Source organism: Mesoplodon densirostris, chromosome 10 (assembly GCF_025265405.1).
Source record: "Mesoplodon densirostris isolate mMesDen1 chromosome 10, mMesDen1 primary haplotype, whole genome shotgun sequence".
Classification (NCBI taxonomy): domain Eukaryota; kingdom Metazoa; phylum Chordata; class Mammalia; order Artiodactyla; family Ziphiidae; genus Mesoplodon; species Mesoplodon densirostris.
The window spans coordinates 44,770,542-44,798,479 of record NC_082670.1 but is presented as its reverse complement, the minus strand read 5'-3'; the positions used below and the strand labels follow the sequence as shown (position 1 = coordinate 44,798,479).

General features: G+C 39.7%; 1 protein-coding gene across 3 annotated transcripts in view; it reads right to left on the bottom strand.

Moving 5' to 3' along the window:
- The window catches only part of PRIM2 (DNA primase subunit 2), a 298,019-nt gene that overhangs the window by 212,043 nt on the left and 58,038 nt on the right, over positions 1-27,938 (bottom strand). For all 3 annotated transcript variants that reach the window (XM_060109539.1, XM_060109540.1, XM_060109538.1), the window contains 2 exons: positions 26,326-26,421; positions 24,596-24,733 (listed from right to left, as the gene is read on the bottom strand). In XM_060109539.1, coding sequence (XP_059965522.1) covers positions 24,596-24,733; positions 26,326-26,421 — 234 coding nt within the window. The remainder of the gene's footprint in view (positions 1-24,595; positions 24,734-26,325; positions 26,422-27,938) is intronic.

Sequence of the window (27,938 nt, the reverse complement as noted above, 5' to 3'; positions counted from 1 at the left end):
ATACCGTATGTGTTCACTTATATGTGGAATCTAAAAATCAAAACTAACAAATGTAACCAAAGAGAAACAGACTCACAGATACTGAGAACAAACCAGAGGGGAGATGGGTAGAGGCAAGAGCAAACTAGGTGAAGGGGATTAAGAGGTACAAACTACCAGTTATAAAATAAATAATCACAGGGATGTAATATACAGCACAGAGAATATAGTCAATATTTTATAACAACTTTGAATGATGTATAATCTCTCAAAATATCAAATCACTATGTTGTATACTTAAAGCTAATATGTCAGCTATACTTCAATAAATTAAATAAATAAAAATTGAAAAAAAAGAGTTCAAATCACTTATGTCTACTACAGTGTTTAACGTTAGAGTCTCAAATATACTGAAAGATTTTATCATTTTGGTGATTTAAATTTTTTATATTAACTCATACATCCTCCATCGGTAAAAATTTTTACTCATCTGGTACAGCACAGTTCTTATGTCTCGGATTTCAGAAAATGGTACAGCCCCCTCCTTTCTATGTAAATGACTGGTTTCCTTTTTGCCTTTATTCCCAGGAAGCTTATAGCCAAATACAAAGCTCAGTCCTACGATTGACACTTGAGAGTTATGATTTGTTCATTTATCCTAATTTTCTTTCCTTTTTCTTTTTTTAACTATTTTAATCAATGTGTTTTGTGTAAGCTGCCTCAGATGTGTTGTGGGAACAAAGAAGTTATAAATGAATTTACCTACTATGAAAAAGATATACACCAAGGTTCTATTTAAAAGTTCACATTTTCGGGACTTCCCTCGTGGCACCGTGGTTAAGAATCTGCCTGCCAATGCAGGAGAATCGGGTTCAATCCCTGGTCCAGGATGATCCCACATGCCACGGAGCAACTAAGCCCATGCACCACAACTACTGAGCCTGTGCTCTCGAGCCTGTGAGCCACAACTACTGAGCCTACGTGCCACAACTACTGAAGCCCAAGCGCCTAGAGCCCATGCTCCACAACAAGAGAAGCCACTGCAATGAGAAGTCCATGCACTGCAACGAAGAGTAGCCCCCATTCGCCGCAACTAGAGAAAGCCCGCACGCAGCAATGAAGACCCAACGCAGCCAAAAATAAATAAATAAATAAATGTATTTTTTTTAAGTTCACATTTTCTGTTGTCCACCAAAACATACGTCAATTCAAACTTATTCTCCTCCACTTTTCCTTCTCCTCTAAGTTTTTGTCAATCATCCACATTCTTAAATTGTATTGTCTATTAAATTTACTATAAAGGCCAAATTTTCTGCCCATCTCTTCACACAGTTTTGAGTTTCACTGCTATTTTCTTTCATTTCTTTCAAATTACTACTTTTGAGTGGATCAATATCGTAGTTATAAGGTTTAGTGTGGTCTCTCTCTGTGTTCCAGACACTATTTTTAGCTAACAGGTAGCTAATTCCCAAAAACCTTTCATCAATGACATAGGCCATAAAAAGCAAGCTTGTAAGTACTGAGATTCTTTCACTAAGTTTATGAAGTGTTGGTATATTTTGAAGAAATCAGAATATGAGACTCATGGCTCTTATATCACTCTATCCATTCCCTAGTAAACTAATAAGACCATTTAATACAAACTATTTCTTAGATAGAAAATGAATCATAAAAGAAAAAACTGAGGGCTTCCCTGGTGGCGCAGTGGTTGAGAGTCGGCCTGCTGATGCAGGCGACGCGGGTTCGTGCCCTGGTCTGGGAAGATCCCACATGCCACGGAGCGTCTGGGCCTGTGAGCCGTGGCCGCTAAGCCTGCGCGTCCGGAGCCTGTGCTCCGCAACGGGGAAGGCCACAACAGTGAGAGGCCCGCGTACCGCAAAAAAAAGAAAAGAAAAGAAGAAAAAACTGACAAAATGGACTTCATCAAAACTTAAAATTTTTGCTCTTCAAAAGAGATTGTTAAAACAAATAAAAACAGGCAAGTGTAGACTGAGCGAAAATATTCACAAAACATACATATACACATATACATATTTATATATGAATGTGTGTATACAGACATAATTTTATATATATATATATATATATATATACACACACACACAATTCTACACAGAGAGAATTGTATATATATAATATATAGAATTGTGTGTGTGTGTGTATATAGAACTCATAAAATCCAACAAAAAGACAAACAACCCAATTTTTAAAATGTGAAAAGGATATAAACAGACACTTTATCAATGGAAATATATGAATTACAAATAAGGGCTGAAAAGGTGGTCAACATCATTAGTCATTAGGGGAATTTAAAGCATAATGAGATGTCATCACACACCCATTAGGATTGTTAAAATCTTTAATTCTGATAATACAATCTTTTGGCAAGGTTGCAGCATAACTGGAACTCATACACTACTGGTGGAAATGCAAAAGACTCTAGCCTAGTGCCTCATAAAATTCAACATACCTTGTACATACTTAGCCTACAACCCAGCAATCCCATTCAGAGGTATTTACCCAAATGTTCACAGCAGTTTTATTCACTGTAGCCAAAAACTAGAAGCAATCTAAATGTCCATTAAGTGGAGATGGGATAAACAAACTGTGGTACATTCATACAATGAAATACTACACAATAATAAAAAAAGAATGAACTACCAAAATATGAATTGACATAGATGAATATTGAAAACATAATACAGATCAAAAAAAGCCAAACACAGAAGAATACATATTTATATGGTTCAATTTATATAAAATTCTAAAACCAACAAAATTATCATGACAGAAAGCAGATGAGTGTTTGCCAAAGGCCAGGTGTAGAAGGAGGAGATTAAATGCTTAAGGGACAAGGAATTTTGGGGGATGATGGAAACATTACATATCTTGACTGTGGTGATGGTTCCCACAACCGCATACACGTCAAAACTCATCCAACTGTACACTTAAAATTGATCAATTTTATGTATGTAATTTATACCTCAATGAAGCCGCTTTAAACATTCAAACATAATACTTATAAAAAGCAGAGTCCCAATCACAGAAGAGAGGAACAATTATTAAAAAGAAAAAATAGAAATCATAAACATTAAAATATAACCTGCATACATTACTAACCTAAGGTATAATGTAGGCATATGTAATTCTAATCTTCACTACACTTATTCTCCAAGAATATGCTGCAAATCTTTACAAAGTGAAAAAAAACCTACACTCTTATTTCAAATAGTTTCTATTCTGTTTGATGGCTTCTGTTTGATGGCTTCTGTTTGACAGTCATGGGAAAAGTATACCTGATCCTTAAAGAACAAGATTGTGAAACCAGTAGTGAGGGATTCTTAAGTGAATTAGGGCCCAGCTGCTGAAAAGGAGGCCCCATTGTAAGGCATTTCTTAACAAAATGTCAGTTTCAATGCCTCAGATGCCAAGGATGGCCTTAAAGAGAAAAATACGAAGCACAGTTAAAGCAAACAGACTAGTAAGAGCAAAGAAGATCACTAGCACTGTTCCTTTAGGGAAACACACACACACACGCATGCATGCGTGCACACGTGTACATACACACACACCTGGGAATAGGAGTTCTAACAATTTCCTTAGGATGACCTAGAAAGAGAAAATAGCCTGCAATGCATATAAAGGACAGAACAGTTTTCTACTAACAAAGCTTACAGTGAAGCAACAAGGGTACTTAACTTGAACTGCGGCATTCAAATTTCTCCTAATTCTTAAACAAAGTTCTCTACCAAAAGTAAAATATAATCAACATTTGGGTGTTTCTTTAATCAAGAACTACATATTAACATAACAGACATCATCTAAACTGAAGATTAGGCTTGTCCATTAGGCCTAAGCTACTCTAAACTACCTATTGTAAATCTAACAAAGCATGTATACTACTTGTAAGCTGAAAACTACAAAACTCTGATGAAGGAAATCAAATACAATCCCAATAAATGAAGAGACATACCATGTTCATGAATTGGAAGATGCAACACAGTAAAAATGTCAATTCTTCCCAAGTTGGTATATAGGATTAGTGCAATTTCTATCCAAATAATGGCAAGATTTTTTGAAGACATAAACAATATTATCTTAAAATTTATGTGGAAAGGCAAAGGAACTAGAACAGCTAAAACAATTTTGAAAAAGAAGTAGGAAGAATCAGACTACCTGATTTCAAGACTTATTATATAAGTACAGTCATAAAGACTGTTAAAGGCAGAGGATAAATCCATACATCACTATAACTGAACAGAGAATCCAAAAATAAATCTACACAAATAAGATTTTGATGAGGATGCAAAAGCAATGCAACAAAGGAAAGATAGTCTTTCCAACAAATGATACTGAAACAACTGAACATCCATGGGCAAATAAAGGAATGAATGAATAAACAAACAAACAAAAAAACTACCTATTACTGCCTAGTTGCATCTTCCAGTAGGTTGTTAATCTTTCTTACCATAACACTGTGATAAACTAGCAGAGTTATGAGGGGAAAAGTTTAAAAAATAAAACTGGAGAGTGTATGTAAGAGTGTGTGTGTGTGTGTGTGTGTGTGTGTAAGCACTGAAAAATGGATTCACGTCCAAGATACAGTGAATTATGAATTAAGTCTGAAATGCGTTGAAGTATTCTAGTAACATAATAAACAATGAACCAAGGGAGTAGCTGAATCGTTTAACACTATAATATGAAACCTTAAAAGTCCCATACCATATTTTTCAAAAAGATATGCTAGTCTATTTAACACAGATTTTTTTCTTTGTAAGTAAAACAGTGGGTTCAAATATATGGTATTCTTAGAAGTTGAAAACTTATTGAAGGCAAAATAAATGTCAAATTGTTGGCTAGTCCAATAACAAGCACCACTCACAGATTATTTTTTGAAAAATCATTCATGTATTATGTACTTTTAGCAACAGTACATGTAGAAATTACAACTAGGGATTGGAGGAACCATAAATTATATTTAGCCACAAAAACAAAAGAGAAAAGTTGTGATCATGCACTAAGAACTACAACTGTGGTTCATCACCAGAAGCAGAAAAAGAACCACCTGGGCTCCACAGCAGCAAGGGCAGTGCACGGGGGCTTTCTTCACAGCACTTTCAGAACCAGGTACAACTGTCTCACTTAAACACGGTTAAGACAGTAAATTTCATGTTACATGTATTTTACCACAGTAAAAAATACTGGGAAGAAATATGGATGAGAGAAGCAAAGACACAAGATGTGGAGCTGAACCCTCATACAATATGTAAATGATAATAAGAAGATGAGTATATGGAATATAAGACATGGGTGGGTGGGCTTTGGGATGGGCAGGAAAGTGGGAGTGAGCATACAAAGAGTGTAACTGAGAGAGAAGGCTGGAACAGTTTAGAATATCTATTGACATTTTCAAATCCAAGACTGAGAGGGTATAAATTACATCATATTGTGTCACAAAAATAAAAATAAAAACAAAGACACTACAAAGTCCCTGTTCTAAAACAGTAATGAATTAAAGGATCTCAGTCAACAGAGCAATCTAACATGCAAGAAACTACTTGTTTAAGATATTCCCAACTAGTAAAATTCCCAATCCTACCATCGCTCTACAGTAAGGTGTTGACTGACACATTTATGCTCATCAATGATAACCCAAAAAGAAAAGGAAAAAGGAATCATTGTGCCACTTCCCACAAAGAGGGATCACAAGCAGGGCACCAAGGATTCAGGTGCACTGGTAGAATTCTGGCTCAGCAACTAACTAGCACTTGATCTTGGACGAATTGTTTAACCTTTCAAAGCCTCAGTTCCCTCATTTGCAAAAATCATGCTAATAACCAGCTCAGTAACTACTGACAGGATTAAATCAGCAACGCATATAACAAATTTAATAGTGTCCGGCACCCAGTAAGTGCTTAATAAACAGAAATCTGCCTCCATAACCACAACCACCACCACCGAGCAGGCCAATTCTCCACCTAAAATAAATAAAGCTCAGAGGCTCCTGACCTAAGAAGAATGATTCAGCACCACCTGGAACTGAAGGGGAAAATACACTTTCAAATTTATTTGTGTGTGTGTGTGTGTGTGTGTAAGTGTGCGTGCGTGTGCACATGCACACCTGCACATGTAACATACTGCCTCAGGCCCAACTCTCATTATGCAATTGATAAATATTTGCCAAATGATAAATTCTTTGGCCAAAGTGTTAAACAAAAAAAATGAGAATTAGAAATACATAAAACATTGAAGCCATCAAGGTAAAGCAGTAATTTCTATGTATTTCAGTATGTAATTTTTTTCAGGCATCTTAGGAAGTAGAGATGATTTCCTTCTTAATATTTTAAACAAAACTCAAAAGTAGTCTGAAGGATTAATGAAAATGTACTTACAAAAGACTTAGAATAAGACTGTAAATGCAAACTGTTATTCTCTTCCTTTGGGATTACAGCCACCCTGCCAAAATCCAAAGCTGTATTAGTTAGTTTTTTCCTCAAAGATTGAATGTTATTTCATCTCCCCTCCATTATTTTAGCCTTTAATAGTCAATGTGAAAACTGGACCTGATTACCTGATTACGAATCCTGTTTGCGATTCTTCTGTTTCCAAGTTTATGAGAAAGAAATCTGTCTTCTATATCTTTTTCCATTTTCAGGTCTGTTTTTTCTAGATTATCACCCCATTCACATCTCAATTTAGTTGCTCACTGACACTGTGCCCTTAACTGCTTAGCAACTCAACAAATACAGTCTTGTATACGGACAAAATCATAGCTGCTCCAAGGACAACCATAATTTTTTTTAAACCAGAGCTTAAGTGCCTTCCATATTCCTGAAGTCTCGTAACTCTATATAGGTTTCTAATTTAAAATGTAGGCCTGAAAACACTGAAACTCACCTAATATCATGCTCTAAAATGCACCCTCAAAGTATAAAATTATTAAAAATAAAAAGGATTTTATACAAACAGCAAGAGTCTCACAAACATTTACTCCTATTCTTAATGCCTTTTTAAAAACTTAGGGGAAACCAAACCTGTGCATTTAGTGATTCTTAATTCTATCATTCCTTGATTATCTCTAGTATCAACTTAGTCGAGGACAATTTTCATTTGCTGTTTTTATTTTTGTTTTGAACTCACACATACTCTTGTTTCAGATAACATTCTCCATGCCACTCCAATGTTATATATGCTGCCTACTTGAGTTCACAGAGTTCTCTCTGTGTCACCTGGATTAAGACATTAAGCCTTAATAAGATTTTTATTTCTGAGACGCAAGATTCTCAATGCATATAAATCAGAAGATGTATTCCACATTCCCTGCCAATTTCCTCAGATATATGTGTGCAATTAAATAGACAAGCAGTGAAATTTGAAGGTACAGAATTAGTAGCTGGTATCTGGACAGTACTCACCTGCCTGTACAAACAGGGCGGGGAAGAGAAACATCAACCAAGGGTGTGGATAAGGAAGAAGCAAAGAGCCAACTTACAAATGAAGACAACTAATACTGGTCTTATTCACCACCCCCAACCCCCACCCCAAAAAAGACAAGGTCAAGGGATTGTTCACATCCAAAAAGAGCCCTGCAAAACTCAGCTCAAAGCTGACCTCTTCCTTGAAGGCTTCTCTGCGGTCCCCAGGCTAAGTCCATCACCTCTTTCCTGTGCAGGCTTCTCTGCAGTCCCCAGACTAAGTCCATCACCTTTTTCCTGTGCTACCGCTGCAGCCAGGACACACTGCTCCTTCACAGACCACAGCACAGGAGGACTGTTTACATCTCTGCCCACTGCTGCCCCCCTCACCATTCACCCTGAAAACTTAATCATACCTCTGCCCCTGCATATTTGCCTGGCACGCAGTGAATACTCACAAAGAGTTATTACTATGTTGAACCTGAATGAAAATCTTTTTCTAAATGTTATATAATTATGACAAAAATGATAGTCAGGTATAAAAGAAAGCCTAACATTATATATAACCAAACACTTCTTTTTAATATTTATTCTTTCTCTGGCACACCATTATTAAGTGTCACAGGTTAAAAAAAAAAGCTGATCTGGATTTAACACAGGATGTGGTCAATCCTATTTCTATGAAACAAAGTTGGTTTAATTAATATAATATTTTACTTTGGTTTAAATTCCTCTGTGTCGTGTGTGTGTAACTCTCTTATCCTCATTCTTTCTCATTAATGAGGAATCAGAAAGCTTTGAAAAAAAACTGAAACTCAAAGATGTACACATAATCATTACTTCTCAATGTCCAGTCACTGTGAAAAATTACACTCTCAAAATTTAATCAATCCTGGAACAAAACTGTATTCGTATTCCTAGCTCCCCCTGTGCAAAATTTTTTAATTGGAAAACTAACAGGTGATGCATCTTTCTTTGTAGAGACTGAATAAATTTTTGCTCTATGAGAGAACTGTCAAAGAACTGAATTTACAAGGACCCCCACCAAAAAAAAAACTATTTCAGTATTCAGCTGTTTCCTAGCAACTGAATCTGCAGATATTTTCTCATCACAAGTGAGTAATAGGGATAAAAATCTGTGTTTCAGTGCACTCGGGTGTCAATGAAAGCAATGCAGCTCAGTGGAAAAAAACACTATAAATAGTGTGTAAAAATACTAAGTATCTTCTAGCCAATCTGGGCTGAAGTGTTAAAAGGGGTAATTATAATTGTTAAATATGATAAATGATCTGAGGAACAGGAGTGTTTACAGAGGAATACAGGGGCATTCTTCTGTGAGCGGAGGGAAGAGTGCACAGGGGACACAAAGGTGACCACAGAAATAGTAACCTAAGAATTACTCTGGAGGGCCTCCCTGGTGGCGCAGTGGTTAAGAGTCCGCCTGCCGATGCAGGGGATACAGGTTCGTGCCCCGGTCTGGGAGGATCCCATATGCCGCGGAGCGGCTGGGCCCGTGAGCCATGGCCGCTGGGCCTGCGCATCCGGAGCCTGTGCTCCGCAACGGGAGAGGCCACAACAGTGAGAGGCCCGCATACAGCAAAAAGAAAAAAAAAAAAAAAGAATTACTCTGGAAAGTTAGTTCAACCATGAAAAGAGAAGCTGCTGTTCTCAAGTTAGACTTTAAACCTGGCTGAGGCTGCATCATAAATTTCTAGACAAAATATAACCTCACATATTACATACTCCAGAGAAAACCTGTCAAGAGAGTAACAACTGTAACCCCTGCAGCCAACTGCAGCGGTTCTCAGGAAGCAGGCTACTGCGGCCACAGACATTCCCAGCAGAGACTGCAGAAATATTCTGCATGCACAGCCCTTCCCACATCTGAGGCGCTTCACTCTTTCCTTTTATAAACAGGACACTGAAGTGCAACATCGTTTCACTTACTTTTCTCAACAAATCTGGAGAAAACACAAACATGCAGCTCTCACAGGGTAATTCACCAGATCCTGAGCACCTGCTCTTCTCAAGGTACTGTGCTCAGCATCAGAGACAATGAAGTTGAACAGGGCTGAGTCCCTAACCTGCAGAAGCCAAACAGGGCTCAGTCCCTACCTGGAGGTGTTGAACAGGACTGAGTCCCTAACCTGGAGAAGCTGAATAGGGCTCAGTCCTACCTGGAGAAGCTGAACAGAGCTTAGTCCCCACCCTGGAGAAGCTAAACAAGGCTCAGTCCCTACCTGGAGAAGCTGAACAGGGCTCAGTCCCTACCCTGGAGAAGCTGAACAGAGCTTAGTCCCCACCCTGGAGAAGCCTACAAGTAAAACATGTCATGGAACACTTGAGGGTGAATAAGAGAGCAGTAGAGGGGCAGAGGCATTTGACTGGGCCTGGGGAGAGGCAACAATCTATGAAGAAAAGGCACTGACTTTAAGGAGTTATGGGAGACCCACAGGGAAGAACCCAAGTCCTTCACCAATCAGCCACAGAAATTTTGGTAAGCCACCCAGCCTTTACGGGGCTAAACTTTCATGGGCAAAATGAAGAGGCCTGACTGGTAAGTTTTATTGAGAGCTCCTTATAAAAGAAAGCTAAAGCACTACCATACACAATAGGACAAACAAGCATGTCCACTGATATCGATAAACCTCAAGTTTGGATTCTAGGCGCCAAGAATGAGGGCAAGATAACACACCAATGATTATCACACAACTCTAAACTCCTGTGCTGCTCTAAAAGTCCTGTTGATGTGCTGCTAACATTTGCTAGCAACTAGAAATAAGTGAATCGTTAAAATTCTTGCCACCAATAATTTCCATAAACACAAAGTGAAAAACTGTACTGTACTAAGCACCACAGGGAGAAATAAAAGGAAAATTCCAAACCCCTTAAAATTCTATTCTTTACATGAACTAGCCCCTTCAAATGAACACCTGAAAAATATATAGCACTTTGGAATTTTTTAAGTACCGTATATATATATATATATATATATATATATATATATATGTATATATGTATATATATATATACATATATACACACACACGAACACACACACACACACACACACACACACACACACACACACACATATATATATATATATATATATATATATATATATATATATATATATATATATATATATACCTGATTTTTTTTCCAATGAATCTAAGCTAGCCTATCAAAAACCTAGACTAGGGAACCCTGGGAAGATGGCGGAAGAGTAAGACGGGGAGATCACCTTCCTCCCCACAGATACATCAGAAATTCATCTACACGTGGAACAACTCCTACAGAACACCTACTGAACGCTGACAGAAGACCTCAGACCCCCCAAAAGGCAAGAAACTCCCCACATACCTGGGTAGGGCAAAAGAAAAAAGAATAAACAGAGACAAAAGGATAGGGATGGGACCTGCACCAGTGGGAGGGAGCCGTGAAGGAGGAAAGGTTTCCACACACTACAAGCCCCTTCGCGGGCGGAGACTGCGGGTGGCGGACGGGGAAAGCTTCGGGGAAAGCTTCGGAGTAGCGGAGGAGAGCACAGCAACAGGGGTGTGGAGGGCAAAGCGGAGAGATTCCGGCACAGAGGATCGGTGCCCTCAGGCACACACCAGCCCGAGAGGCTTGTCTGCTCGGCGGGCGGGGCTAGGAGCTGAGGCTTGGGTATCAGTCAGAGTGCAGGGAGAGAGGACTGGGGCTGGCGGCAGGAAGAGAGCCTGAAGGGGTTAGTGCACCACGGCTAGCCCGGAGGGAGTCCGGAGAAAGGGTCTGGAGCTGCCAAAGAGGCAAGAGGCTTTTTCTTCCCTTTTGTTTCCTGGTGCTCGAGGAGAGGGCATTAAGAGGGCTGCTTTGGGAAGCGCCGGAGACGGGCGCGAGCCACGGCTAAAGGCGCGGACCCCGGAGACGGGCGTGGGACGCTGGGGCTGCTGTTGCTGCCGCCGCCGCGAGGCCTGTGTGCGAGCGCGGGTCACTGTCCGCCCCGCCTTCCGGGGGACCTGTGCACCCCGCCACTGCCGGGGTCCCGAGACCCGGGGACGGCTTTCCCGGGAAAGCGCACGGAGCGCCACGGGCTGCTGCAACGTCACGCTGGCCTCTGCCGCCGCAGGCCCGCCCCACACTGCGCGCCCCTCCCTCCCCTCTGCCTGAGTGAGCCAGAGCCCCCGAATCAGCGGCTCCTTTAAACCCATCCTGTCTGAGCGAAGAACGGACGCCCTCCGGCGACCTACGCGCAGAGGCGGGTCCGGGTCCAAGGCTGAGACCCGGGAACTGTGAGAGCAGAGAAGAGACAGGGAAATCTCTCTGTGCAGCCTCGGAGGCAGCGAATTAAAGCTCCATGGTCCACTTGATGTGCCCTGCGTCTGTGGAGTGCATGAATGGACACCGAATCATCCCAAATTAAGGAAGTGGACTTTGAGGACAAGATTTAAGACTTTCCTCCCTTTTCCTCTTTTTACAACGAATTATCCCAAATTAAGGAGGTGGACTTAGAGAGCAAGATTTCAGACTTCTCGCCCTTTTCCTCTTTTTACAACGAAGTATCCCAAATTGAGGACGTGGACTTGGAGAGCAAGATTTTTGATTTTTCTCCCTGCTCTCTTTTTGTGAATGTGTACGTGTATTCTTCTGTGTAAGATTCTCTCTGTATAGCTTTGCTTCCACCATATGTCCCAGGGTTCTATCTGTCCGTTTGTTTTTTTTTTTCAATAATTACTTTTTAATTTTAATAATGCTACTATATTTCATACTTTATTCTATTTTACTTTACCTGCTCTATTTTTTCCTACCTTCCCTTCCTCCCTCCCTCCCTCCGCCCCTCCTTTCCTTCTTTCTCTCTCTCTTTCCTTCCTCCCTCCCTCCCTTCTTCCTTTCACTCTTTTTTTCTTTCCTTCCTCCCTCCCTCCCTTCTTCCTTTCACTCTTTTTTTCTTTCCTTCCACCCTCCCTCCCTCTCTCCTGTCCTTCTTTCCTTCCTCCCTCCCTCCCACCCCTCTTCCTTTCACTTTCTTTTTCTTTCCTTCCTCCCTCCCTCCCTCCTGTCTTTCTTTCTTTCTTTCTTGCCTTCCTCCCTCCCTCCCTTCTTCCATTAACTCTTCCTTTTTCTTTCATTCCTCCCTCTCTCCCTCCTTTCTTTCTTTCTTTCCATCCTTCCTCCCTCCCTCCCTTCTTTCCTTCTTCCTTCCTTCCTTCCTTTCTTTCCTTCTTCCTTTCTTTCTCGCTCTCTTTCTTTCTTCTACTAATTCTTTCTTTCTACTTTTCCTCCCTTTTATTCTGAGCCGGGTAGATGAAAAGCTCTTGGTGCTGCAGCCAGGAGTCAGTGCTGTGCCTCTGAAGTGGGAGAGCCAACTTCAGGACACGGGTCCACAAGAGACCTCCCAGCTCCACATAATATCAAGCAGCGAAAATCTCCCAGAGATCTCCATCTCAACACCAGCACCCAGCTTCAGTCAACGACCAGCAAACTACAGTGCTGGTCACCCTATGCCAAACAACTAGCAAGGCAGGAACACAACACCACCCATTAACAGAGAGGCTGCCTAAAAACATAATAAGGCCACAGGCACCCCAAAACACACCACCGGACGTGGACCTGTCCACCAGAAAGACAAGATCGAGCCTCAACCACCAGAACACAGGAACTAGTCCCCCCCACCAGGAAGCCTACACAACCTACTGAAACAACCTTAGCCACTGGGGACAGACACCAAAAACAACAGGAACTACGAATCTGCAGCCTGCAAAAAGGAGACCCCAAACACAGTAACATAAGCAAAATGAGAAGACAGAAAAACACACAGCAGGTGAAGGAGCAAGATAAAAACCTACCAGACCTAACAAATGAAGAGGTAATAGGCAGTCTACCTGAAAAAGAATTCAGAATAATGATAGTAAAGATGATCCAAGATTCTATTTCCAAGATCCAAAATCTTGGAAATAGAATAGACAAAATGCAAGAAACAGTTAACAAGGACCTAGAAGAACTAAAGATGAATCAAGCATCGATTAAAACACAATAAATGAAATGAAAAATACTCTAGATGGGATCAATAGCAGAATAACTGAGGCAGAAGAACGGATAAGTGAGGTGGAAGATAAAATAGTGGAAATAACTGCTGCAGAGCAAAATAAAGAAAAAAGAATGAAAAGAACAGAGGACAGTCTCAGAGACCTCTGGGACAACATTAAACGCACCAACATTCGAATTATAGGGGTTCCAGAAGAAGAAGAGAAAAAGAAAGGGACTGAGAAAATATTTGAAGAGATTATAGTTGAAAACTTCCCTAATATGGGAAAGGAAATAGTTAATCAAGTCCAGGAGGCACAGAGAGTCCCATACAGAATAAATCCAAGGAGAAATACACCAAGACACATATTAATCAAACTGTCAAAAATTAAACACAAAGAAATCATATTAAAAGCAGCAAGGGAAAAACAACAAATAACACACAAGGGAATCCCCATCAGGTTAACAGCTGATCTCTCAGCAGAAACTCTACAAGCCAGAAGGGAGTGGCAGGACATAATTAAAGTGATGAAGGAGAGAAACCTGCAACCAAGATTACTCTACCCAGCAAGGATCTCATTCAGATTTGATGGAGAATTTAAAACCTTTACAGACAAGCAAAAGCTGAGAGAGTTCAGCACCACCAAACCAGCTTTATAACAAATGCTAAAGGAACTTCTCTAGGCAAGAAACACAACAGAAGGAATATACCTACAATAACGAACCCAAAGCAATTAAGGAAATGGGAATAGGAACATACATATCAATAATTACCTTAAATGTAAATGGACTAAATGCTCCCACCAAAAGACACAGATTGGCTGAATGGATACAAAAACAACACCCATATATATGCTGTCTACAAGAGACCCACTTCAGACCTAGAGACACATACAGATTGAAAGTAAGGGGATGGAAAAAGATATTCCATGCAAATGAAAATCAAAAGAAAGCTGGAGTAGCAATTCTTATATCAGACAAAATAGACTTTAAAATAAAGACTATTAGAAGAGACAAAGAAGGACACTACATAATGATCAAGGGATCGATCCAAGAAGAAGATACAACAACTGTAAATATTTATGCACCCAACATAGGAGCACCTCAATACATAAGGCAAATACTAACAGCCATAAAAGGGGAAATCGACAGTAACACAATCATAGTAGGGGACTTTAACACCCCACTTTCACCAATGGACAGATCATCCAAAATGAAAATAAATAAGGAAACACAAGCTTTAAATGATACATTAAACAAGATGGACTTAATTGATATTTATAGGACATTCCATCCAAAAACAACAAAATTACACATTTTTCTCAAGTGCTCATGGAACATTCTCCAGGATAGATCATATCTTGGGTCACAAATCAAGCCTTGGTAAATTTAAGAAACTTGAAATTGTATCAAGTATCTTTTCCGACCACAATGCTATGAGACTAGATATCAATTACAGGAAAAGAGCTGTAAAAAATACAAACACATGGAGGCTAAACAATACACTAGTTAATAACAAAGTGATCACTGAAGAAATCAAAGGGGAAATTAAAAAATACCTAAAACAAATGACAATGGAGACACGACGACCCAAAACCTATGGGATGCAGCAAAAGCAGTTCTAAGAGGGAAGTTTATAGCAATACAATGCCACCTTAAGAAACAGGAAACATCTCGAATAAACAACCTAACCTTGCACCTAAAGCAATTAGAGAAAGAAGAACAAAAACATCCCAAAGTTAGCAGAAGGAAAGAAATCATAAAAATCAGATCAGAAATAAATGAAAAAGAAATAAAGGAAACGATAGCAAAGATCAATAAAACTAAAAGCTGGTTCTTTGAGAAGATAAACAAAACTGACAAACCATTAGCCAGACTCATCAAGAAAAAAAGGGAGAAGACTCAAATCAATAGAATTAGAAATGAAAAAGGAGAAGTAACAACTGACACTGCAGAAATACAAAAGATCATGAGAGATTACTACAAGCAACTCTATGCCAATAAAATGGACAACCTGGAAGAAATGGACAAATTCTTAGAAATGCACAACCTGCCAAGACTGAATCAGGAAGAAATAGAAAATATGAATAGACCAATCACAAGCACTGAAATTGGAACTGTGATTAAAAATCTTCCAACAAACAGAAGCCCAGGACCAGATGGCTTCACAGGTGAATTCTATCAAACATTTAGAGAAGAGCTAACACCCATCCTTCTCAAACTTTTCCAAACAATTTCAGAGGAAGGAACACTCCCAAACTCATTCTACGAGGCCACCATCACCTTGATACCAAAACCAGGCAAGGATGTCACAAACAAAGAAAACTACAGGCCAATATCACTGATGAACATAGATGCAAAAATCCTCAACAAAATACTAGCAAACAGAATCCAACAGCACATTAAAAGGATCATACACCATGATCAAGTACGGTTTATTCCAGGAATGCAAGGATTCTTCAATATACGCAAATCAATCAATGTGATACACCATACTAACAAGTTGAAGGAGAAAAACCATATGATCATCTCAATAGATGCAGAGAAAGCTTTCGACAAAATTCAAAACCCATTTATCATAAAAACCCTGCAGAAAGTAGGCATAGAGGGAACTTTCCTCAACATAATAAAGGCCATATATGACAAACCCACAGTCAACATCGTCCTCAACGGTGAAAAACTGAAACCATTTCCACTAAGATCAGGAACAAGACAAGGCTGCCCACTCTCACCACTATTATTCAACTTAGTTTTGGAAGTTTTAGCCACAGCAATCAGAGAAGAAAAGGAAATAAAAGGAATCCAAATTGGAAAAGAAGAAGTAAAGCTGTCACTGTTTGCAGATGACATGATACTATACATAGAGAATCCTAAAGATGCTACCAGAAAACTACTAGAGCTAATCAATGAATTTGGTAAAGTAGCAGGATACAAAATTAATGCAGAGCAATCTCTGGCATTCCTGTACACTAATGATGAAAAATCTGAAAATGAAATCAAGAAAACACTCCCATTTACCATTGCAACAAAAAGAATAAAATATCTAGGAATAAACCTACCTAAGGAGACAAAAGACCTGTATGCAGAAAATTATAAGACACTGATGAAAGAAATTAAAGATGATACAAATAGATGGAGAGATATACCATGCTCCTGGATTGGAAGAATCAATATTGTGAAAATGACTCTACTACCCAAAGCAATCTACAGATTCAATGCAATCCCTATCAAACTACCACTGGCATTTTTCACAGAACTAGAACAAAAAATTTCAAAATTTGTTTGGAGAAACAAAAGACCCCGAATAGCCAAAGCAATCTTGAGAACGAAAAACGGAGCTGGAGGAATCAGGCTCCCTGACTTCAGACTATACTACAAAGCTACAGTAATCAAGACAGTGTGGTACTGGCACAAAAACAGAAAGATAGATCAATGGAACAGGATAGAAAGCCCAGAGAGAAACCCATGCACATATGGTCAATTTATCTTTGATAAAGGAGGCAGGAATGTACAGTGGAGAAAGGACAGCCTCTTCAATAAGTGGTGCTGGGAAAACTGGACAGGGACATGTAAAAGTATGAGATTAGATCATTCCCTAACACCATACACAAAAATAAGCTCAAAATGGATTAAAGACCTAAATGTAAGGCCAGAAACTATCAAACTCTTAGAGGAAAACATAGGCAGAACACTCTATGACATAAATCACAGCAAGATCCTTTTGGACCCACCTCCTAGAGAAATGGAAATAAAAACAAAGATAAACAAATGGGACCTAATGAAACTTCAAAGCTTTTGCACAGCAAAGGAAACCATAAACAAGACCAAAAGACAACCCTCAGAATGGGAGAAAATATTTGCAAATGAAGCAACTGACAAAGGATTAATCTCCAAAATTTATAAACAGCTCATGCAGCTCAATAGCAAAAAAACAAACAACCCAATCCAAAAATGGGCAGAAGGCTTAAATAGGCATTTCTCCAAAGAAGATATACAGACTGCCAACAAACACATGAAAGAATGCTCAACATCATTAATCATTAGAGAAATGCAAATCAAAACTACAATGAGATATCATCTCACACCAGTCAGAATGGCCATCATCAAGAAATCTAGAAACAATAAATGCTGGAGAGGGTGTGGAGAAAAGGGAACACTCTTGCACTGCTGGTGGGAATGTGAATTGGTACAGCCACTATGGAGAACAGTATGGAGGTTCCTTAAAAAACTAAAAATAGAACTACCATATGATCCAGCAATCCCACTACTAGGCATATACCCTGAGAAAACCATAATTCAAAAAGAGACATGTACCAAAATGTTCATTGCAGCTCTATTCACAATAGCCCGGAGCTGGAAACAACCTAAGTGTCCATCATCGGATGAATGGATAAAGAAGATGTGGCACATATATACAATGGAATATTACTCAGCCATAAAAAGAAACGAAACTGAGCTATTTGTAATGAGGTGGATAGACCCAGAGTCTGTCATACAGAGTGAAGTAAGTCAGAAAGAGAAAGACAAATACCGTATGCTAACACATATATATGGAATTAAAAAAAAAAATGTCATGAAGAACCTAGGGGTAAAACGGGAATAAAGACACAGACCTACTTGAGAATGGACTTGAGGATATGGGGAGGGGGAAGGGTAAGCTGTGACAAAACGAAAGAGAGGCATGGACATATATACAGTACCAAACGTAAGGTAGATAGATAGTGGGAAGCAGCCGCAGAGCACAGGGAGATCAGCTCGGTGCTTTGTGACCGCCTGGAGGGGTGGGATGGGGAGGGTGGGAGGGAGGGAGATGCATGAGGGAAGGGATGTGGGAACAGATGTATATGTTTGACTGATTCACTTTGTTATAAAGCAGAAACTAATAAAAAATAAAAAAATAAAAAATAAATTAAAAAAAAAAACCTAGACTATTCCACTAAAACAATAACTTTTACTCAATCCTATTTTGTGATGGTGCTAAAAACCTCATTTTCTAAAATACTGGGTTGGCCAAAAAGTTCGTTTGGATTTTCCCGTAAGATAGTATGAAAACCCCGAACGAACTTTTTGGCCAACCCAATACAATACATTTGAAGAAAAATGACAAGACTCACTTGTAATGACTTGTTTGTCTGTGGGATCCAGTGGGCCTGCCTGACCCCAAATTCTACCTTGAAATACTCACTTTGGTTACTAGGTCCTCTACAATCTAAAGAGCAACATTCAATTTAGCATCCTCAGTCAACAACCGTGTCTCAAAGTAAAAAGAGGATGTTTATTTTTTCCCCCAAAATGAATGGTTTTTCTGTTATCGATAGTTTCATGGCTTTTAACTGCACTGCTTTGTTTCCTAGAGCTCAGTACCAGGGGAGAATGAATGGGCTGGTGCCTGAGAGTAAAGGCAGAGGTGAAGGATTAGCAGCTACACTGACTGGTCCACTGCAATCACTTTAAAATAACATTAAATAACCAGGAAGTAATATTGGAAAAGACATATTAATCAATCTAAAACCAAAGGAAATCAACTAGACACAAATAAGACAAGGAAAATTCTTATGTGATTACAAAGTAAGTAACCATTCAAGAAAATTAATTATATTTAAGCACAGCTTAAGGAACTAAACTGAACACTGCTTTTAAAAAGAGGATAAAAGATTTAAGAGGATTCTAAGCTCTGTAGAAATAAAAAATTACTTGGTCAAGTGCCTACAAAGAATATTTTTCCAAAGCAACAAATATTGGTGAGTCACAGATCCAACTACTATTCTAAACATGTGAAAAAGAAAATCCTTTTCAAAAAAAGAAAATACTTACTTTCCTCTGTGACTCCAAGAAAGAGCTGCTTACTTGCTGTCAGTTATTTCCTAAGGAGCTTCTCGAAAGTCCTCTATCTCTAAATTAGAATAAATATATTTTCTGAAAGTCTATTTTCTAAAGTTTTACCAGCACCTTCTAATGATGAATCTCACCCACAGAAAGTGAAATTAGTCACATAATGTGAGAAGAAAAGAGAATCTGCCTTAAAGACATTCAGCTACAACTTAAGAAGCTGCCCGTTTTCTAAAAACAAAGCAAGCACGCTCCACCAGTGACACAGGTTGGAAGAGTGTGAAAACCCAAGCTCGGCTGTGTGACCCCCTACGTCTCAGGGCTTCACTTTATCCTCCCCAGAAATCCAGACTTAAACCCAACTTCACACTTGCCATCACCATCTGGATGACTGACAAGCACCTCCTGCTTAACGTGATCAGAGCAGAACTCCTGCTTTTAGCCTGTGGACTTCTCACACAGTCTTCCATATCGTGGTAAAAGACATCACCCTCTAATCAGTTACTCTGGCCAAGAGTCTGGGCAGTGCAACATAGTGGTCAGGAGTAAAGACTGAAGCCAGGCTGCACGGATGCAAACCCTCACTTAGCTGTGCAGACTGTATGCCTCGGAGAGTGAAAATAGTACCCACCTAACAGGATTACTGTGAACATGAAATGTGAAGCTCATGTGAAGCACTTAGAACAGCACCTGGCAAATATTAAATGTTCATTAAGTATAAGCTTTCATTATTGTTTTTATCCTGATTTCCTCTTTTTCTCTCACACCCAGTCAACAGCACTTCAAGAAAGTAACTGAAATCCAGCGAGTTCTCTGAATCATCACCACCACAACCAGCCTCTTTCCAGCCACCATCTAGATTAAAGTGATAAACTTCTGAACTAGTCTTCCTACTGCCATTCTTTCTATACCCTCCAAAGTGGTTTTCAGCCACAGTAACCTATTCTAAACATAAATCAGATTATATCACTCCCTTTTCCAAAATCATCCAATGGTTGTCCACTACATTAGGCTAAAAATCAATCTCTCTACCCTGGTTTATTCAAAGTCCTGCATCGCTGCCGTCATCCTGTACAGCTCCCTGCTAGCTCACTACACTCCAGCATTGTGCAAAAATGCCACCCCTCTCTCCTCGGGGCCTTAGCATCAGTGACCACTCCTGCCTAGAATGTACTTTCCTCTACTTTTGCTCTGCTGGCTCCTTTATGTCACATATAATATTGTTATTGTTTATTTATTTGGTAACTGGTACAAGTTTTATAAGAGAAGAAATTTCATCTATCCTATTAAGTATTATATCCCTAGTACTGAAAACAATACGTGGGTGAACAAATAAAAAGTTATTAAAAAAGAAAAAAAAACATTAAGTGAGAGAACTGGCTAAAGGCTCTAAAATTGTTATGTGAAGCAAAGAAATATATCTTTCCCTCATTCTTTTCCCTAACTGGTTATCAATTTATTGCATCTCAGCTCCAAATTCACCCTTTTTGCCTGCTCTGTAACTGGACCCTAATATACTTACCTTTCAATATTTCCTGAGTTTGAAGATCTAAATCCCCTGATAATACAACTACTCACAAAGGCACAGTTTTCATCAAAAGATCCTAAGAATCACAATTAGAAAACCCGAGATCCAGTTATGGCTGCAACAATTACCAGCCAACAAGACACTGGACAAACTACCTGGCCTCTCTGAGCAGCACTTCCCTAGCCTGTGTGATACAGACGGTCATCCTTGTCCATCTCAGAGGCTTGTAGTGAGGATCAAACGAGATCACACACAAGCAGTAAACTATGTGCGGACAGTAAGAGTCATCTTCATTATTCAGTATCTATCAGTCCAACAAAATGTTATTGAGCACTGACCCTATGTTACGTAGAGAGAAAAGTTTAACACCAAGCCCTTACTCTCAAAAAGCTTACATTGTAGTTGAGAAGAAAAATGCTAACTGGAGTAATCTCACTGCAGTTTGGTGGTGTGCAGAATGCTGTGGGGGCACAAAGGAGACACAGTACAATCCTGGGGCTCAGGGGGGGCTTCCTGGAGGAAGCGGTGCCACAGCTGAGTCTCACGGATCAGCAAGGTGAGAAAAGAGCTCTTATCAAATGAGAACATAATGCCCATGTTTTACTAGTCCTAAAGCATGCTCAAAAGCCAGATTTGTTATCTTATAATATAAATCACATGATCAAAGACTAACAACAAGCTTGCAGATGTCACCTGGCGTAAAATTCTTCTATCAACTTAGACTTCCCCCAGCACCATTTATTTCTTCCTCTACCACAAATTAGAATACCTTTTTCTAAATCTTTAGGGCAATTCTTCTCATCCTACAAGGATATTTTCAAATTCTTTCAATTACATACTTCAAGGTCAAAACCTTCCTCACTGGAAAGGACAGTAATCAAGAAACCATCACAATGGGTTTAATTTCCCCTTTGCCACAGCCTAAAAGCAACACCTTCCCTTCCTCCCAGAGCTTCAGACTCCAAAGCTGTCAGGACAGCTTCCCAGTCAACCCCCTCCATCCACTCTCCTTCACAGCGAGGCAAAGGGCTCTACGGACAACCTCTCAACCAGACTCGGCCCTGACCTACCCAGGAGAAAGCCAAGCACTTTTTGGCCAACCCAGTATTTTAGAAAATGAGGCTTTTGGCACCAATACAAAGTAGGATTGAGTAAAAGTTATTGTTTTCAGAATATAAACAATACCAGAAAAAAGTATAAGTTTTAACTCAAAAGGAAAGGTTGGCCCTTGCTTATACGGTAATCGGTACGGCTTAAAAAGAGCCACAGCACATAACTTTGAAGTTATGTACTAAACACTAAGTGCCCAAAAAAGTGTCCCAAAAAAGTACAAAAGAAAACTACACTCAGATTAACAAACAACACTGAAAAATGTATTTTTAAGATGTTATCACTTAAGTGTCTGTTTTAAAACAAATCTCTTAAAAAGCACTGATTATGTCATTTATTTAACTCAGCTACCTCCAATTTCACCCAGCAGCGGGCTGTTTATTGTAGCACTAACCTAGTACTGCTTTTCCTAATTAAACATAAAGACTTTCTTCTACATTGCCCTCTACTGACACAAAATAACAATTTAGAACAGAAATCTAGGGGTTATATCTACCACAGGCCACACTAATTGTTAAGGGTCACATATGACATCCATCTCCAAGGAAAAAAAGACACAACCTTGAAGAAACAAAGGCTGTTCACAAAATTAATCATCTCACCAATAGTATTACTAGGAGAAAGAAAAAATGACAAAATTAACCATGAGTAGTAACAAATAAAAACCTACTTAAAGGGACTTTCCTGGTGGCGCAGTGATTAAGAATCCGCCTGCCAATGCAGGGGACACAGGTTTGATCCCTGGTCTGGGAAGATCCCACATGCTGCAGAGCAACTAAGCCCATGTGCCACAAAGCCTGCGCTCTGGAGCCTGCGAGCCACAACTACTGAAGCCCGCATGCCCTAGAGCCCGTGCACCACAACTACCGAGCCCACGCACCACAACTACTGAAGCCCACGTGTTCTAGGGCCCGCGTGCCGCAACTACTGAGCCCGTGTGCTGCAACTACTGAAGCCCACGTGCCTACAGCCCATGCTCTGCAACGAGAAGCCACCACAATGAGAAAGCCTGCACACAACGAAGAGTAGCCCTCACTCGCTGCAACTAGAGAAAGCCCGTGTACAGCAATGAAGACCCAATACAGCCAAAAAAACACCTACTTAAGGACATAAATATAAGACATGACACCATAAAACTCCTAGAAGAGAACATAGGCAAAATATTCTCATACATAAATTATACCAATGTTTTATTAGGTCATTCTCCCAAGTCAATAGAAATAAAAGGAAAAATAAACAAATGGGACCTTATCAACCTTACAAGCAAAAGAAAGAAAAACCACCCTTGCACAGCAAAGGAAACCATCAACAGAACAAAAAGACAGTCTATGGACTAAGAGAAAATATTTGCAAATGATGTGACCGACAAGGGCTTAATTTCCAAAATACACAAACAGCTCATATAACTCAATAACAAAAAAAACAACCCAATCAAAAAATAGGCCGAAGATCTAAATAGACATTTCTCCAAAGAAGACATACAGATGGCCAATAGGCACATAAAAGGATGCTCATCATCACTAATTATTAGGAAAATGCAAATCAAAACTACAGTGAGGTATCACCTCACAACAGTCAGAATGGCCATCATTAAAAAGTCTACAAACAACAAATGCTAGAGAGGGTGTGGAGAAAAGTGAACCCTCCTACACTGTTGGTGGGAATTTAAGCTGGTGCAGCCACTATGGAAAACAGTATTGGAGGTTCCTTAAAAAACTAAAAATAGAGTTGCCTTATGATAGCAATCCCACTCCTACACATATACCCAGACAAACCGTAATTCAAAAAGATACATGCACCCCTATGTTCATAGCAGCATTACTAAAATAGCCAAGACGTGGAAACAACCTAAATGTTCATCAACAGATGAGTGGATAAAGATGTGGTACACATATAAAATGGAATGGAATGAAATAATGCCATTTGCAGCAACATGGATGGTTGCTAGAGATTATCACACTAAGTGAAGTAAGTCAGAAAGAGAAAGATAAATACCACATGACAGCACTTATATGTGCAATCTAAAATATGACACAAATGAGCTTATCTATGAAACAGAAACAGACTCACAGATATAGAGAATGGACTTGTGGTTGCCAAGGGGGAGGGATGGATTGGGAGTTTGGGGTTAGCAGACACAAACTATTATAGAATGGATGAACAACAAGGTCCTACTGTATAGCACAGGGAACTATATTCAATACCCTGTGATAAACCATAATGGAAAAGAATATATATATGCATAACTGAGTCACTTTGCTGTACAGCAGAAATTAACGCAACCTTGTAAGTCAACTATACTTCAATAAAATAAATTTAAAAAAATTAAAACCTAGGAGTTACAAATAACAGTACAGCATCATAAGCAATCTGAATATTATTATAAAAATTAAATTATTTTTTAAGAAGTACAGAACAAAACTATCAAGAGTATGTAACTGGGGCTTCCCTGGTGGCGCAGTGGTTGAGACCCCGCCTGCCGATGCGTGGGACACGGGTTCATGCCCTGGTCTGGGAAGATCCCACATGCCGCGGAGCGGCTGGGCCCGTGAGCCATGGCCGCTGAGCCTGCACGTCCGGAGCCTGTGCCCCGCAACGGGAGAGGCCACAACAGTGAGAGGCCCGCGTACCGCAAAAAAAAAAAAAAAAAGAGTATGTAACTGAAAACATGAACATATGGAAATAAAGTGAACATGGAAATATGGAAAAAAAGTAAAATACTTACAGCCAAAGCCTTGGACAGTTTGGTTCTAAATTCATTTAGGATGATAGCCACAATGTCCTTGAGTGGTACATAAGCAAAGCCATTTTCCAAATAGACTTTCCTTCCTCGGAACAGATCCAGAGCATCAGCAAAAGGGATCTGAATTTAGTGTGAAACAGGGAAAATAAGTCAGTACCTGTCATTACAAAATTTTCCTACACCTTCATAAATACTAAGGCTAAACAAAATCCCTCCAATGAGAAAGTCATTAGTCCCAGCAGATAAAAAGAAAAAAAAAAGCAAGAAGATCAATTTATACTCCTTGTAAGTAAACAACAGCATTAGGAAGGAGTGGCAGGCCAAAAATGTGTTTGTTTTAGAGTAGATCTTTCAAAAAATAATAAGCCAAGTTAAAATGCTTTATTTTCATTCTTAACTCATCAATTTACAAATTATAATTACCAGGATTTCAAATTCCCAGCTCAAGCCCTCTAGGTACACTGCATTCCCCTCACATGACATAGTCCACATTTTGTTCTGCATCAAGTGGAATCCAATGTGTATACAATATGTTCAGTGCTAAAAATTACTAGTAAGTAAAGTAATTCAAAATTTCTTCATCTATGTTTCCACTCTTTCTCCAGAGAAATATATTGGAAAAGCTAATCTCAACACTAAGAAATGGAAATAATAATAAATGTCCAGTTTTATCTTTAAAATAAGTACTTGCCAGTAAATATTTTTTAAAAACCTAATAAATACTATTCTACTTATACTTTTTAAAGTCCTATGAACTATGGTAAAATTTTAAGAGATGAGCAGATTATGGTAATGGTATTGATAAATTGCAAAACTCATCCTTACTCTTCAACAGAGTTTTTCTACTTCTTAAAAATGAGGTAAAAAACTAGGTTAAAAAAAAAGATCCCCAAATACCCTATTCGCCCAAGTTTTATGGAAGAGTTAAATCTATATGCCCATAATTCTTCAATGTACTCACTGACACCACACAATAATCAGATCATGTGTTTTTACAGAAAGTTTCTAATTAATTTACAGATTTCTACATCCAGCACACAGTCCTTGCCCTGAAGCAGTTCACCACTTGGTTGAAGAAACAAGGCGGACTCACGTGGACAGTGGCTCCCTGGCCCTGCAGGAGGACGCTGGCCAGACTGGGGCGGGGGTGGAGCGGGGGAGGTGGGGATGGAGTGCCCGTGGTGGCATGACCCGCACCAGGCGCCAGGCATAGGCAGCAGGTAGCCGCCCCTCCCCAGCTTCGGGAGGTCCTCAGCCCCGTAGCCCTGCACCAGGCTCACACAGTCAGGAGTCTGTGCTGAGGATGCGCGGATAGCGGTGAGGGGGCAGGGGCCGGACCCGGGCAGAGGGAAGGAGGCCGGGGCCCCAGGGCAGCTGGGAGGGAGGAGAGGCTCCCTCGCGGGGTCGGCATAGGGAACAAGGGGCCGGGGGAGAGGGGCGTTGCAGGGCTGCCCAGCCCCAGCGCGGCCCGAGGCTGAGCACAGTGAGGAGAGCGCGGCCCGCAGTGGGTTGACACCCGAGCAGCACCAGGGGTCCGTGCAGTGCAGCCCGGGGCGGGGAGCAGCACATCCCGGGGGTGAAGACAACATCCGAACAGGAGGGGGAGAGGCTGTGCCCACAAGAGGCTACACAAACGCGTCAATAAAACACGGATAGAAGCTCAATGTGATACTTTTAACAAAACTTAGGAAGTACTTTAAAAGCGTACCTACCTTATAAACTGACTCCAGCTCCAAATGAACCCCACCTAAACTGTATGATGAAGCCATAATATCCTGTTCTCGGAGGCTCTTCTCTTCATCACTTATCTAAAAGGAAACATACTTTATATCATTTAAAAATTAAAACTCTGCATTCAGTTTCAATAAAGCACTTTCCTGTTGTAGTGAAGATTCTATACTTTTTAAAAACTCTTAAAACTCTGATATCTGAAATCATTCCTAATATGATTATTAAGTCATTACTATCATTAATGAAGCCAAAATATGGAAGAAAATTTAAATTCAATATACTTTCAAATTTCTACTCTGCCAATTTCTGAGGACACATATCAAAAGAACAGTAGCAGAGAAACAATATCCTGGACTAGCTGCACCCACAGATTCATGAAAGTAGAAAATGAAAACCTTTCTGAAGAAATACACAATTCTCCTAGGGCTCAGTATAGTCCTCCAAATAACTCCCCAAATACAATCTCTAGCACACAGATAAAACACACACACAAGGAAACAAGACTCCATCAGTGGGAACCAGATTGGTACAACCAAAAGAAAAGTATAAGAATTGGAAAAAAGAAACAAAATTGTCATTATTTACATATTATGTGATTAGAATCCTTAGAAAATCCAGAAAAATCCACAGATAAATTATTAGACCTACTGACCTTAATTAAGCAAGGTTTCTGGCTACAATGTCATACAGAAAAACCAACTCTATTTCTATCTGCCAGCAGCCCAGTTTAATAATGGATTTTTTTAAACTACCATTCATAATGAGATTAAAACTATCAAGTATTTAGGAATAAATCTAACAAAAGATGTTCAAGGCCTCTAGAAAAAAAAAAAAAAAAACATGCAAGACCTTACTGAAGGAAACTGGAGAAAACCTAAATAACCGAGAGACATCCATAAACATGCACCAGAAGATGTCATACTATAAATGTACCAATTCTCCTCAAATTAACCTGCAGAATCAATATACTCTCAAGCAAAATCACAATAGCTTATGTGTCTGTGTTGCTTCTAGAATGTATAGGGACACACAAAGTGCCAAGGAAAGCCAAGACAGAAAAAGACAGTCAACCCAACAGAAAAATGAGCAAAAGATATGAACACACTTTACCACTGAGAAAATTTGAAGTGCCAATAAATACGATCATATCTCGTCTTATTGCACTTTGCTTTATTGTGCTTCCCAGATATTACTTTTTTTAAAAAAAAACAAATTGAAGGTTTGTGGCAACACTGTCTTGAGGAAGTTTATTGGCACCGTTTTTCCAACAGTATTTGCTCACTTTGTGTCTCTGTCACATTTTCGTAATTCTCAAAATATTTCAGGGCCTCCCTGGTGGCGCAGTGGTTAAGAGTCCGCCTGCCGATGCAGGGGATACGGGTTCGTGCCCCGGTCTGGGAGGATCCCATATGCCGCGGAGCGGCTGGGCCCGTGAGCCACGGCCGCTGGGCCTGCGCATCCGGAGCCTGTGCTCCGCAACGGGAGAGGCCACAACAGTGAGAGGCCCGCATACCGCAAAAAGAAAAAAAAAAAAAAATATTTCAAACATTTTCATTATTATTGTATTTGAGAGCACTGAACAAACAAACATGTA